Source organism: Calidris pugnax, unplaced genomic scaffold (genome assembly GCF_001431845.1).
Source record: "Calidris pugnax isolate Ruff unplaced genomic scaffold, ASM143184v1 scaffold102, whole genome shotgun sequence".
NCBI lineage: Eukaryota > Metazoa > Chordata > Aves > Charadriiformes > Scolopacidae > Calidris > Calidris pugnax.
Window position 1 is genome coordinate 823,964 of NW_015090846.1, and position 15,793 is coordinate 839,756.

Below are 15,793 nucleotides of genomic sequence, written 5' to 3' on the forward strand. Positions count from 1 at the left end.
TGCCTTTCCAGGAATTCCTTACCCAGCTGCAAAAAGAGAAGTATATAATTAGTGTTTGAGGCTCTTACAGAGCTCAGGTATGGACTACAAAAGAGTCAATGACCAGTTTGAATTATTGGCTTAATTTAGAATAATGCCTTCAGATGGTTCACTGTCTGTGCATATGCAGTCCTGTTTCTGTACATTTATAAATAGACTTTGCTCTTTTTATCTTCATTGATACAGTAGATTCAGTATAGTATATAACAAAAAGGACTACTTTCTGAATGTCAGCAGAAATCAGTTCCCATCAGTTTTATTTCTGTAAATCCTGTGAAGATGCTGCTGAATGTGTGACTTTCTTGACATAGAGCTGCAGAAGAAATATTGATGCTACTGGACGGGCTCTTTCTGTAACAGGGACAGGTTTTGCTGAATTGGCAGCCCACATCTAATACCTCCTTGGAAAGCTTCTGAAACCATTAAGCACATTTTGTCCTGTAGGTACTGGCAAACGTGGCGTACATTATCATAGAGTCAACAGAAGAGGGGACGACTGAGTATGGACTGTGGAAAGAAATCCTTTTCCTGGTAGACTTGCTGTGTTGTGGAGCCATCCTGTTCCCAGTGGTATGGTGAGTCACTGGGTGCTGCCTGGTTTCTCAGCCCTGATGGCTTGAGCTGTTTCTGAACTACTGAGTATTGACTGCTACTTACAGCTAAAGATGCTGCCAAAGGAAATAAGTTGGTCCTTTGGAGTCAAGGGTTCTGTTAGTTGGGTTTTTTTTTTTAATTGTATCAGTCTTAACGCTTCAGTCTTGTGCTGTTGTTTTTTTTTTTTAAACTGTATCAGTCTTAACGCTTCAGTCTTGTGCTGTGGAAGATACTTGTTTTGGGGATGGTAAAGTGGGAATAAGGTAAGGTGGGTGGAGATTCAAATGTGGCCAGCACAGTAGAGACAGGTGCTCTTGAAACCTGGAATTTTGCAGAAGTGCTGCCTCTTACATTGAGGAATGGGATTTTGCTTTTCTGACTGAGATTGGAAACTAGACTGCTAAATTCTAAAACAATAGTGCTGTCTAATGTAAGTGCTGCCTTCGAGCAGAGTAGCTGCATTTTTACTTGACTGTTTAGAAGAAATAATCCCACAGGGAGCATTTCCCTGCCCTTCCTTCCACTCTACTTGGCAAGGAATAATGTTGGTTATGTAAAACTCGACCAAAACACAGATAATTCAGATAAACACTATTGTTGCTTCTTGCCAGTTAGTCAGAACATTTATCTTCCAAATTCATTTTAGTCTTAATTGGATAAACAGCTGCATTTAAAGCAGGATATGAAGGAGCTTCTGTCTCCTTGGTTAGTAAACACAGAATATTATTCTTTCTCTCCAGTATCTCCAGTATTTTTTTTTCTGAAGCACAGAGTGAATATAAATATCTGTCTAGTAAACATGTCATCGCTCTAGAGTGTAACTCTTGAGTGTTTTGGAGAACTGTTCCATAATGTGTGTGTAAAGACACACAAACATGTTGCTCAGTAGGTGGGAGTGAGCTTCAGCTTGACTTGAGGGTGGGTTTCAGCTCTCTTTACCTTCCTAATTGTCCTCTGTGTAAGGTCAAAACCCTACACAGTCTTGGTGGCCTTCTGCCAAGGCTGGGAAATGTCTTCCAAGAAATTTGCACTACCCACTTGTCCCTTATCCTACTCCAGCCAGAATTATGCAGCTCTTCTGAGATTGAGAGCATTTGGGTGTGGTAAATAAAAATGCAGGAGCATTAAGTTTAATTGTAGAGAGACTCTGATTTCCTATGATAAAGGTAACTCCTATGGACACTGCTCTTACTACCTAATGCTAGAATCCTGATGTCCTACCTAGTGATATGCTGGTACAAAATTGCTTTCCAGAATGGAACTGTCTCTGAAGAACACATGCATTTGGGTGAGCTGTCCTGTAACCATTGATAGTGTGCCACCAGTGCTCCTGCATTGTCATGGTACTAACACAAACTGGTGGTGAAGCCCAAGACATAAAATCCTGCCCCTTTTTTCAGCTGGGTAGTGTCACTGCAGCTGGTGGGATGACTCATGTGAGCAAGGTGACTAAGACTTGGTCCCTGAATTTACATTCCTGCAGGGTAGCTTCTGTTACATAAGTTGCCTATGTAGACATGTAAGCTGTAATCAACTATTTAAATGAAAAAAGCTTAAAAGAGCAGTAAGATGCCAAATGCTTGGCAGTGCTCTGAATAGTAGCTCAGCTTAACTGTACAAGTGGAAAGCATTATGCTGGAAAATGCCCCAGTTTCTCACTCTGCTCTCTCCCTCCCACAAAGCTTTCTGTAGGCTGAAGCAGGCTTTAGCAATTGGATTTCTTAATCACAAGGAGATGCAGATACTTGAACTAACTGCCTGAGCTGGGGGTGAAATAGATGCGGTGCCAAGCACAGTTAATTATGAGCATAGCCCAGCCATAAAAAGCTAACAAAACTTGTTGGAGTTCTAGAGGGCTGCAGTGAAAAGGGAGTGCAAAAAATATAGCTAATCTACTCTATTTATTTTTATTTTTCAGGTCAATAAGACATTTACAGGAGGCTTCAGCAACAGATGGGAAAGGCAAGTAATCTGTAATTTTCTTCTGGTTTATGCTACACGCCATAAAATAATGCCAGAATTTCAAACACATGATGTTGATTTTAAATATGTAAACTAAAACTATAATTCTACACTGTGTTATTGTCACACTGCTGCTTTTCCCCAGTGGGCTTGCAAGAATAACTTCTGGAAAATGAGTTTTTTCATGTATTGCTTTGACTATCAGAACTCGTACATGAAACTCATTCTCTCGTACTTGCACAGCTCTCGGTGCTTGAGCTGGATGTGACATCTAGAGCAAATCATCTTGACAGATTTGCTGCCTTTTCTCAGATTCAAGTGTTCAGAAGCAGAACTAGAAATGAATTCCAGAATTGCTGACTATTAATCAAAATGGACCCCCTTATTTAAATTTCTGCAGAGGGTTCTGGAGTTCAGCAAACTCCATAGCACCATCTTGTGCTGTTCTGTTCCTGCCACAGCAGAGGGAAACAAACCTCATGTGAAACAAAACATGAATTGGCATTATCTGTTCCTGCCACAGCAGAGGGAAACAAGCCTCATGTGAAACAAAACATGAATTGGCATTCGCTGGCACAGTTCTTAACGTGCCCATGTTTGTACAGCAGCTTAAGGGACTGCTTGTGTGAAGTTGAGTTGCATTTATGGTAGCAGTGAAAATGAGATGATGGATGGAAGGCCAACCCAAGTATGGCTTCTGTAGTGGGTGCTTTTCCTGCCTTATCCTCTCTTCTTAATTAGTTCTGTAGTTGGCTGCAGATTCAAGCCACGGAGCATAACACTGGCTTCCTTGGAAGCTGGCGGTCACGTCAATAATCTGCCCTTGATGGCCTATTAAAAAGCTTTTTTTGTAGAAGGTCCTTTTTTGGCAATACCCTTTCAACCCAGTCTTACTCCTTAATTCTTGTCTCTCCTTTCTGGAGATAACTTTCTAAATCTGGATATTTCTTCCAGACGCTTCCTGGCTTCCACTGAGATGCTTGGATTTCAGTGGAAATTGTCTTTGTAGTCCAGTGGGTGAACTGTCAGGCTGGGTACTGAGCTCAGCTCTCTGCAAACCACAGATTAGGTCTTTTCTTGCCATCTGTTAGATCGAAGGAATAATTAAGGTGAGCCTGGTTCAGTGGCAGTTCTTAACGTGCCCATGTTTGTACAGCAGCTTGAAGGACTGCTTGTGTGAAGTTGAGTTGCATTTATGGTAGCAGTGAAAATGAGATGATGGATGGAAGGCCAACCCAAGTATGGCTTCTGTAGTGGGTGCTTTTCCTGCCTTATCCTCTCTTCTTCTGAATTAGTTCTGTAGTTGGCTTCAGATTCAAGCCACGGAGCATAACACTGGCTTCCTTGGAAGCTGGCAGTCACGTCAATAATCTGCCCTTGATGGCCTATTAAAAAGCTTTTTTTGTAGAAGGTCCTTTTTTGGCAATAACCTTTCAACCCAGTCTTACTCCTTAATTCCTGTCTCTCCTTTCTGGAGATAACCTTCTAAATCTGGATATTTCTTCCAGACGCTTCCTGGCTTCCACTGAGATGCTTGGATTTCAGTGGAAATTGTCTTTGTAGTCCAGTGGGTGAACTGTCAGGCTGGGTACTGAGCTCAGCTCTCTGCAAACCACAGATTAGGTCTTTTCTTGCCATCTGTTAGATCGAAGGAATAATTAAGGTGAGCCTGGCATTTATTTAGATTCAAATTTTTTAAAAAAAAAACCAAGCAAACCCAACCACAGTAACTGTATTTGCACACATGAAAAAATCCCAGCTCAAACCTGAAGAGGGGAAAATATTTAATTTCTTGTAGAAACCAATGCAAAAGAGGTTAGTGTAGATAATAGAACATTGAATGTTATTGGTAGCTTTCTCATCAGCATGCTCACATGTGTTCAGGGACATTCCCTGATGAATTTATTTTCCCTTTTCCACTGAACTTATGTTCTGGAGTATTTGTGCTCTTACTGTTTACATGGTCTGCTTGAATTTAGGCACTCCTTGAAAGCAGTCTTTCTTCTGAACTGAGGACTTCACGTATGTAAGGGCTGGTTCTTAGGGGAAGCCACCTTGTGTGCAGCTTTCCTGTCACTGAAGCAGAACTGCTGGGTGGCAGTTGAGTCTGTGACTATTTGGATGCTGAGCACTCAGCAGATAGTGCAAGCAACCTCTAGGTCTGTGTGGCTCCAGGTGGTCACCCCGTGCCTACCTTGCACTTGATGGGTGTCATCACAAGATGGTGCTATGGAGTTTGCTGAACTCCAGAAGCTCTTGAGTGAAGGAGAAAAGTGAGGTGGCCAACACCAGGGGTGTACAGCATAAAGACTGGACCTGGCCAGTGTTCATGGTAATGGGTGGAACCCAGATCTGAGTAAACCCCAGGATGCATTGCAGCGTATAATGGAGGTAAAAAGATGGTGATCTGAGAAGAACTGGCTGTGTCTATGTGGCTAGTCAGTGCTATGCACAGTGGCCCTTAAGGACTGTTCTTAGTTCTCTGTTTTGCCTTGTTTTCCACTGGTAACATCACTCGTTGTCATGAATGTTGCTTGTGGATCACCTACTGATGTTACCATCTGGTTGTGCAGATCCTTCAAGTTCAGTAACTGTGTGTTGAGGGGGACTTAACAGCTGTGTTGTGCTGCACTAATAATGAAAGAATAGCTAAGGAAAACATTTCAAGAAAAACTGTGTTTTGAGGGGGATTTAACAGCTGTGTTGTGCTACACTAATAATGAAAGAATAGCTAAGGAAAACATTTTCAGGGAGAGCGTTGCACAGCCTGGCAGCAGATTGTGGCCAGGATAAGCCACGGTGCTGGGACTCACTTGTGAAACACAAGGTGGTCAGAGTATTTAGAGGTTGTTGATGGGGAACATGGGGAGCAAGTGAGTGACAACGTGATGCCAGAAGTGGAATGTTACCTGATGATGTCATGCTGCTAGTGTGCCTGCTCGAGAGCACCAAAGGTGATTTGGTTGTGCTGTAATACAGTAAAATCATTCACGTTAGGCTTATCAATGAACAGTCTGGACTAAAACCACTTCCTCTTCACTCTGTAGGCTTCCCTTGGAGGCCCTGTTCTGCAGAGGTGCTGCTCAGTGTTTTAGCTTCTCAGGAGAAAAATAGGATCAGCGCTAATTCTAAAATTGCCAGCATGTTTTTTTCCTCCACAATTGAAGATAGTTTTCTCCTGAAGTGGTAAAAACTACTGGATCCTCTCATAAACAGTCTGTCTGTCCTGTGACTGAGCTGACTGCATCTTGCACAGACAGTTCTAGTTGGGCTGCCTATTGCTCACTAGGATTTATTGGCTGGTGTTACCTCAAAGGCTGCTTTCCCTGTTCTCTCACACAGACTTCATTAACTTATAGAGTGTCTGGGGGAATTATATACTATAAATTCAATAGCTGTTTTTCCTGGAGCTGAGTCTCCTGGTGACCTTCTCGCTGCTGAGAAATACCTAAGGAAAATTATTTTGGCTTCCTTGTATCTTGTAGAACTAACAGCTCCAGGACTTGGTGGCTCAGTATCCTGGTGGTGTTTCCTGAGTGTCTGTCTGTCTTGTCCTCTTCCAGCTACTTCACAACCTATTTATTAGATAGCACTCCCTTGGGTCAAGCACAGCCCTCACTGCAGCGTGACTCGACTAGAAATGAAGCAGAAGGCTGGTCAGACCACCAGTCTTTTAGCCTTACAGCTGTGCTTGCCATAATGTATTAGCAATGTACAGTTATTTAAAAGGCTTATTGTAAGTAGCAGTGATTTGGAGTCACTAGCTAATGGTTATTTAAACCTGATTTTTTTTTTAGGTTTTCTAAAGTGGGAAAGCTAGAGAAATGGGTCTAAAGCCATAATTATCCAGGGAGTTAAGTTTTCTAAAGTGGGAAAGCTAGAGGAATGGGTCTAAAGCCATAATTATCCAGGGAGACCTTACATGCAGGAATACTGTGGATCACTAGTGCAGAATAAGCATGGCACAGTGATAAGCTGTGTTTGAGCTGCCTGGTTGTTTGCTTTTTTTTTTTTTTCCCCTGAAGGTGATCTTTAACTCTAAAGCGAAATATCTGACCTACACAGGCTTCTTATCTTGCACAGCAGTGGGCGTAAACATCCCAATTTTAGAAGCTTTTTTTTCTTCCCCTTTTAAAATCGCCACCTTCAGACTTAAGCAAGCTGCTTAGCTGCAGCTCCTTGGTCTGTCACTGTGTCTTCTTTCTGATGGCAGCCCATGCTCTCTGTCCATTTCTAGATCTGCATTACAAATGTGCAGATTTTAGGAGATCACAATCCGAGCTGGAATTGTTTGGGCTGGAAGGATGGTCAACTACCACTACCTTGTTTACAGTCATCACGAGGAAAGGAAGAGAAGGAGTATGTTGTAGTAAACTTGCTTATGTTTGTTTGAAACTCAAAAATTTTTGGTCACTGGATTCCTCAATCTCATAACCTGGTCTCTTGTCATCATGTCATCTGTTCAAGGGAGGAATGGAAGTCTGGAAGCACCTCTGCAGTTTTTGTTCTGCTCGTACCTCTGTGTGTGTGACGAGAGGAGTGAAACTCGGTGCAGTCTGGTCACGAACAGTGAGCTATTTCCCTGAAGCACTGCAGCGTGTCGTAGCTGGCAGCAGAATTAGGGGAAATACATTGCAGTGTGTAGCTCCCAGGCAACATTCCCTGTGCGCTGTGCAGTGGGAAAATGATGATTAATGCTTTCATACTTGCCCCCATGTCAGGAAAAAACACTTGCCTTATTCAGTGTCCTCCTGCTCTGTACCATGAAAACGCTGTGAAGGAAGAGCCTGGTCCTGCGTGGTGCAGAGCACCTTCTGCTTGGCTCAGCTTGGTGGATGCTGGAGGCGATGGCTAAGGAGGGGGTAGCCTGGGGGCAAACATGCTCCAGGCAGTACATGGGCATCTGAAACCTTGAGATAAAGCTTAGTGATTTAAGTGTGGAGACCTCACTGGATAACACTAGAGAGTTGGGAAACGTTGAGAAATGAAATAGGCCTATTATATTTCAGTGTGCCACTTCCAGGTGCCCCGAATAGCTATATCTGGGCTGATGTAGCTGTTACATGTTGGAGATACGCTGCTTATCTTGTACTTTGGACTCTCTTCTGACCCTGGTGGGGGAACTCTTGTGCCAAATGGCTAATGCGTTTCAGAATATTCAAGATTAACTAGACTGTGCCCCTTCTTCATGCATGACCCTCCAAGTTCCTGTTATCTGTTTGCTTGATTCCCCTTTCTCGTATAGGAATGCTTTTAAGCAGAGTGCTGTAGAGATTATAGGGCCCCGCTTCACAGGGTTACTCCTGCAGTTGCCTTTTGAGGTCTAGATCTACATGTGTGTTTTCATTCTTGGGGAGAATAGAAAACTTCTGTTTACTGCTTGGTGATGGCACAGATTGCATCTCAAACACCCCAGAGTTAGTATGGCATGCAGAGCATGGTAGAAATATTCTCAGCTGTCGGTGTGTTTGCTCAGGATGCATTATGGTTTGCCCTTGCGTACTGTATTGTCTGGACTTGAGCTCCCTCCCTATGCCCTCAGCTGCAGTCCTCTTATTTTTATTACCTACATGGTCTAAAAAGATCAGATTTATTCATCAAAAAGCTATTGTCTGATGGTGTGCAACGCTGTAATGGATGGTCTGACTTTCTTTTTCCCCATATTACAGGGTGTCTCAGCATTTGGAATTAGCACTGGGGGCAATCTGAAAAAGAGACTGATCAAAATCCTGTGGTATCCTGTGTTTTGATCAATGCAGATCAGAATATTACAGGCACAAGCTGTTAAATCGTGATAGAGAGGGGAAACTGAGGGAAGCAAGGTATAGACATTGTTATAAACCTCTTTTGGAGGATGGCTTTTACCTTTCTTAATTACTCTATGAAAGAGATGGAACACAAGTATGAATTCAATTCTAAAATCTTGGGTAGAAAGTCTTTTTTTTTTTTCTTTTCCTTCTCTGCAGTTAAGTACTATTCCTTGAAGAATGGTTGTCATACTCAAAACATAAATTTACCCAACCTTTACTGCATGCTGTGATTGCTGCTGTGTTATCACAGCTTTACAGGTTGGGGCTGCAAGTGATTCAAGTCGTAAGTGACAGCTGCTGTTGCTGCCAGTGTCTGCACGGCCAGGCTAAGGTGAATCAAAATCTTAAAAATGTCCAGCATAGCACGACTCAAGTGTTACTGCTTGGAGCACATTCAGCCTGTGAAAAAGCATTTCACAGGCTGCCGATGCCAAGCAATGATGATTTTAGACTTTCTCCAGAACAGCGTGTGCTGTAACTTCGAGCTGTTTAAGAAAAAACTGGCAGAATTTTGTAGACACACGTTAATACTGACTTTAGTATGTGATAGTGGAGAGAAGTATTCCTGAAGTTGAGGCAGCTGGAGAAATAAGCAAGCCAGCTTCCAGAGGTGGCTCTTCAGTCTTGCTTCTTGGTGGTGGTTGTCTTTTTTTCTTCCCCTCACCCTTCTCTTCTGTGCTTAGCCACTCCAGATATCTAGATGGTACCAACCTAGGGCTCTTTGGTATTGATTATCACGATGAGTCGGTGAGATCTTCAGCTGTGCTGTGTCAGTTGGAAGAGGTGGCATTGTGACACTTCAGCTGGCAGCCAGATCTCTGGCTTCACGATCCTTTCCTCCCATGCACTGCATGAATCCACCAGAGCTGACTCCCCAGCTCTCTTGGTTGTTGACTGTAAAGCGTTGATGGACCGGCAGTTTGAATCACAGCTGTTGAGTTGGTGTTCCTTTAACTACAAAGCCTGGTAATTCTCATGGCCTGTCACTGCACCAGTTGGTGGCAGTTCTTGAAGATGAATGCGTTGAGTTCAAAATAGATCCTTCTGCGTGCAAACCAGTATGTGGTAAATCACAAGATCTTCGTGGTCACACTTAATGTAGCTCTCCTTTAAATAGGACAATATTGCTTCCCTGCTTCACAATCTAATGAGCTTCTCCTGCATATTTACATGCTTTAATCTTTCTCCAACTGTATTATGAAAAGCTTTTAACATCAGGTTACCTGGTAGAGCACTAGACCCATGAAAATCTGTAAGTTTTTGCTATTTGAATGTGGGGAAACTAGCTTTTGTGAGGGACAGAAATGAGGGAGAAGTAGCTAAGCCAATGTCTCAGGGCTGATTTAGCTAGCAAGGATTTAGTTAGATTCTTGTTCTAACAGTTCCAAGTCTTGCCATCTGTTGCCCAGTGCTCTGTGCTTCACTGTCAGTGCTCCACAGATGCAGGTCTAGAGCTTGGGCATTGCTTTCTGGAGTCCAGAACTGTATATGGGCAAAATAGATGCTGTTCTACGTTCAGTGATTCTTATTGCAGTCCGGAAGGGAGCATCCTCCCAAACCTGAGGGCTGGTGTTCCTCTGACATCGTGTGCTGTGAGCTCACCCTCGTGAGCACAGCCTTGCCCGAAGCCAGCCCAGTCTGACTGATGTTTGGATGGGTGTGCACAGTACAACCTTTAGCTGTATAGGAACAAACTTGGTGTTCCTTCACAAATAAGGTTTGCTTTTTTCCTCCTTAACTCTGGTTCTTTCTCTTCCTGATGTGCCCTGTGCTCTGTCAAAAGTTAAAATTTGGAAATGTGTAGAAGCCACTAGGCAGCACTAAATCAAAGCTACTCTTAGCTAAGCTGTTTTATCTACCTGTCAGTCGGTTTATGCCTCGTGTAAGTCAGGGGCTGTTGTCACATGTCTGCTGAAGAAGGGTTTATATTTGTCTCAAGGTGTCCATATCTTTCAGCAGTTCTCCTGGAACACTAAAGGTAAGTTTTGGAAAGTGACTCTTGGTCTCTAGGTTATACAAAGCAGACTTATAACAGAACATTTTCTGTCTCCACTGTAGCTTACATAGTGGGAACCTAGACCAGTTTACTTTGAGTGGTACATTTGACATCTAACTTTCTATAAGAAAAGCTTCATCCTTTTTGTCACAAAGTGAAACATTTTTTTGGTAGCTATTAGCCCTCCTTTTCCTGATGTATAATACTGTATTTTGCGCTGTTGTGAGCATAGAAAATCTTACATGCAAATACATGCAACCTTATTTATAAATTTATATAAATTTGCTTTTTGCAGTGAGGGAGAGCAGTTGAATTTAAGCACAATGTGTTGCACTTCTGCATCTGATAAAAAAACTGTAAGAAGGGCTTGGAGGGAATACCAGTACGTATGTGGCAGTACTTTCCTAACGGGCAACTCACGTTCATTGACTCTAAATTGCATCTCTGTATGCTGTCAACATATCTTGGACTCTTTGTTTCTCCTTTTGTCACAAATGCACCAGGAGTCTGTATCTGTAATCCTGCTGCACCTATAAAACCTGACTCTCAAACCAGAGTTGACAGCTCTTCCATCTGTTGTTGACCTCTGCTGGTTCACATGAGTATCTGCTGTGTTCCTCGAGAGCTCAACATGTAATCTGTCCAATAAGCACAGGGTAGCCCGGGGCCTGAGCTCATATGGGTTGTGACTGGAACACATGCATTTGCTATGAGAAGGATTTAACATGACTTCTCGTTTCACTTGTAAGTTGTGACCGAGCCATGAATGCTAGAGAATACTGCTGCCATGTTAACCTGCTTCTGCTGCAGTTCAGTGATGGCAGTGATTCCCAGAACTGCAGTTACCTCCAAGTTGCTCAGGTCAGCTGAAGGCACAAAGCAGGTCAGGAAGGATTCTAGAGAAGGTATGAATTTTTTAGGAATCAGTGTCATGTGCTGTGGCTCCTCCGGCAGGAGTGAGTTGACAGTATGTAGTTGGCTAGATACAGAGAAGTGTTAGAGGAAGGCTCTCTATTGCAGAGTGTACGCATATAAAATTTATTGTAAAAGTGGTATCACTGAGTTGCCTTTTAAGAGGGAATTCACCCCAGCCTGGTGTGTCCAGTAGGTAGAGAAGCCAGACTGGCATCCTGAGAGCACCCAGTGGGCTGTGGGACAAACTCTGCTCGTCTGGGGTTACCTGAGAACTGGTTTTGACCACTTGCCATCCTTGCAGACAAGTGTCAACAGAAACTCTGTCTCTTGTTAACACTTTTAACACTTTTGTGTTCTCTTGACAGCTGCCATTAACCTAGCAAAGCTGAAGCTCTTCAGACATTACTATGTTATGGTAAGTAAAACACGTGTTCGCATGCATACAGAGCACTTAGAAGCCAGTTGAGCTTTGTGCTGGATTACTTGTTGAAAGCTGCTATAGCTGGTGGATGTGGTGGAGATGTTCCTACTTCTGTGGCAGTGCTGTGCTTTGGCATCTTGGTCAACTGGGTTAAAATCCTCAAAGCAGCTTCCCTTCTTTTCCTGGTGGTTGCATCCTTCTGTCTATCTTTAAATTGGTTCCAGCTATTTGTAACGCTTACTGATTTCCTCTGGAGACAGCTTGAGCTGCCAGTTGAATTGATGGGCTTGAATAACGTACTGTAAACTTGCTAAAAATTAAACTTGGGACCAAATGGTGCCTTGAGATGCATGTGTGCAGTTTCTGATTAAGTCAGTGGGAACCATGAGCCTACCTCCCAAGAGAGCATAGGCTGCTTAATGATTTCCAACGGCCTCATTTCAGACTCTTGTAAGTGGTAAAAGTAATAAATTACAATTATGATTCTTCAAGTTCTACAAAATCTTAATACTTAAAGCTTTTTCCTGCTGTAACTTAAATATTTTAGCAATAGCTTGAGTCATTTGGATGTTCAATAAGCAGTAGAACCCTCAGCCTGTATCTTCCATGTTTATCAAGGAGCATGATGAGGCTAATCAGACATCATGGGTTGTCTGGGAATTGCTTGAGCTATTTCTCTGGAAAAAGAAGTTCTGTAAGGATGGTGCTATTGTTCTCATTGTGCTTTCTCTCTTTCCTTCCCAGATTGTGTGTTACATCTACTTCACACGGATCATTGCAATTCTCATAAAGATTGCTGTTCCATTCCAGTGGAAATGGCTGTACCAGGTATTTGTCAGCAAAGGAAAATATATCCATTCCTTGATATTTTTTTCTTTTTCCTATTATTCTTTAAATATGACTGCACTGACAAAAAAGGACAACAAAAATTGTTCCTTGTGTTATAGTAGAACATCTGTAAACATAGTGCTGCACCCTGTCTTCTCATTATCTTTATCACTGATGTGCCTAAGGTGGCAGGGGTGTATTTTTATGTTTGTCCAGTAAGGCTGCTGGATTATACATGAGATGTTTAAAAGTAATTGCATTATTGATTTTTAGTCTTTCAATTTAAAAATGTCTGAAGGAAATTAATCAAGAACATACAAAGGAGAAAAAAAAGTTAGTCAGGTCTGCCCTGTGTAATTGAGGCCCCAGGGAGCCAATGAAATAGGCTTTCACTCTTCCATCTACAGGCTTTATTTGCCTAGTGACTTTTAAATACTTGGTTTCTTAACATATAATCCAAGTAACTGTGCAGGGAGTCTTTGGAATACATTAACTGTTGCAAATACCAAACAACTTAGGGATGATTTTTTCCCCCTCACTTGAAAGCTAAGTCTTGCAGTACTTATTTAAAAGCACTGGAGTGATGGCTAGAGCAGTAGCTGTAGTTAAAGTGACAGGGAAAGCAGAAAGAACAAAGGGCTTGACAGCCTTTACCCTGGGATTAATGATAACAGGACAGGAATTACTTTGTTATTTCTGCTGTGGCACAGGCTTCTTAGCCATTAAATCTTGAACTTCAGGAATGAGGAGAAATGTTTCATGACCATGAAGGATTACAGTTTTGTGTTTTTACTTGCAGCTGCTGGATGAAATGGCCACACTTGTGTTCTTTGTCCTCACTGGGTACAAGTTCCGTCCGGCATCAGACAACCCTTATCTACAGCTTTCTCAAGATGATGAGGATGACTTGGAGATGGAAGCTGTGTAAGAACTTCTCCCCTCCCTTTTTTTTTTTAACTCTTCACTTGATTTGAGAAAACTAATGTTTAAATACAGTTTACTTCAGTTTCTCTAAATCCATCTTTGAAAAAGATTAAGGTCTGTCCACTTGTTTAAAGATGAGGTGTCTCTTTGGTGTGTGTTAAACTACCAAAGAGATTTGTGATACGGGCCCTCTGAGCTGGATATTGCAGTTGTCTGGAAGGAGCTGGCAAAGCTTTTCATGGGGCAAAAAGATGGCCATGAAAATATCAAGTAGAAAAAACTTCTGTGTTTAATCTGTTGTTGAACACCAATGAGACAATCTATAAGATTGTTGCTAATGCTTCATATTAAAAAAAAATATGAAAAACAAACAACCAAACCAGTGACAAAAAAAACCTACCAATCTACAGACTATAAATGAACCTGGTGTATGGTCACTTCTACCTTGCTGTTCAGCCTGTAGCTTTGCAGAAATTTATCCTAAGTAACATTGAGCTGAGGAGATGGACTTTTCCCAATACTCTTCACTGTTCTGTTCTTTGTTGCTAAACCATGAGGCACCAAAAATGCAGCAGGACCTGAGATTGCCTGGAGAAATTATAAAGTGGGGCTCAGCCTAAGTTCCTGTCATTTTCTTTGTAGTGATTTTCTGAGGGCTTAAAAAATGAGTGGCATTCCTGAATCTATAATAAAGAGCCCTAAGAAATTCAGCATGCTAGAAGTGTTGAATAGAACTATAATTGCTACAGACTCTGTTGCCTTAATAGGAGCAGAACTAACCTAATCTCTTTAGTAGTTACACATTTGATGCATAATTGCAATTCATGTTCAGGCTCAGAAGCCTGTTCCTAAGAGTTTTTACAGTTTGGCAAAATTCCTTCACCTTATCTTGGGTGAAACATATTAACACTCTAATTTTGATTGCAGGGGCAACAAAAGTCAGTGTGTTTGCCCTCACAGTTAGCTCAAAGAAATGGATGTTATTGGGAGATTGTTACAAGGAGGTTTGAGGTAGAATCCAGCCTGAAATTTCACACAAGGAGTTTAATTTCTCAGAAATATCTCCAGTAACAAAGACCATCTTTCCAAATGCTTAGGTTTTTTTCCTTTGGATCTGTAAAATCTGTCATGCCATAGCAGAATCCAACTAGTGGGTAGTGACCTTAAACATTTTTAAGTGATAAGGATTTTAAGTGGTTTATGTAAGAAACTGGTATCAGTTTGGAAGCTGGTAAATAAACATCCACATCAGGAGGGCACTGTCTGGAAGATGGGGCAGGATTTGTGATTGTGCAGAAATGAGCTTTTTTTCCTTTCTGTCTGTTAGAGTGAATTTCAACTTCACATTACATGCTTAATGAATTTTTACTTTGGTTATTTTAGGACTAATAATATGGCACCTTTTATATTTAGTGATTTCAGTTAATTGGAAAAGCTGCTAAACTTAGGAGAATCTGCCAGAAATAAGCTGGAGAATGAACTAATTAAGTAATTTACGTCTCGCCATAGCGAAATAGACATTACTAGAAACTAGAGGATCAGAATTCCTTGTGAGCTTTTTCCTAGTAAGGCATTTTGCTCTTTGCCTTGGGAGTTTCCATTGTTGTGCCTTGTGGGTTGGTCCCCTCAGCCCTTGCTTGAATTTTTCTCATCTGATTCACCAGAAGTTTTATTCCGTTGGGGCACTTGGCAGGGTATAGTCTGTGTGTGTCTTGTTCTCCCTTCCCCAGCCCCATCAGGGAGGTAAAGTTTGCACGTATCTGAACAGCATGGTGTTATATACATTCTGTGACAGGTGAAGTGCTGCAATGAAAGTGTATTAAATTTCTTGTTGACTTGGTCTTGCTGGTCCTATTTTTGCTTTTATAAATATTAAATGTTGTTTCTGGGGCGGGGGAAAAAATATCAGGGTGTATTTGAGCAAGTGACTAAGTGCCTGACAGTATCCTGACTAACCATTGCATGAGTGTGTTTTGTCTTTCCTGTGATAAATACCCACTTGTCTTCAGAGGCTATGGCAGAAGTTAAAAGCATGCAAACTTCAAACCTCGCAGTGTTCTGCCATGTCTTATTGCCAGGTTTTATAGTTGTTTTCCTCTCCCAGAGGGTTTTTGTTAAAATCAGGCTTTTTAAAACACTTGCTGCAGAAGCATTTAGTTCCTTTAGACTCAACATTTCTATGAGCCAATGGAGGGGAGAGCTGTGAGGTCATGAAGCCTGTTTTCCAGGCTTGCTTGTCTTCCAGCAAAAAGTAGGACATTTTTAAGTGCAGCTCTCTAGCTTATGTCTGTTTTCATGCAGTGC

At 41.9% G+C, this 15,793-nt stretch overlaps 1 protein-coding gene across 2 annotated transcripts in view; it reads left to right on the forward strand.

Annotated features, from left to right (window-relative positions):
• The window catches only part of GPR107 (G protein-coupled receptor 107), a 37,516-nt gene that overhangs the window by 15,588 nt on the left and 6,135 nt on the right, over positions 1–15,793 (forward strand). The window contains exons 13-17 of one of the 2 annotated variants that reach the window (XM_014942933.1): positions 484–614; positions 2,552–2,595; positions 11,682–11,731; positions 12,482–12,565; positions 13,365–13,489. In XM_014942933.1, the coding sequence (XP_014798419.1) occupies positions 484–614; positions 2,552–2,595; positions 11,682–11,731; positions 12,482–12,565; positions 13,365–13,489 (434 nt within the window). Of the gene's footprint in view, positions 1–483; positions 615–2,551; positions 2,596–11,681; positions 11,732–12,481; positions 12,566–13,364; positions 13,494–15,793 lie in introns of those variants that run through there. The other variant, XM_014942934.1, reaches the window with a different exon arrangement.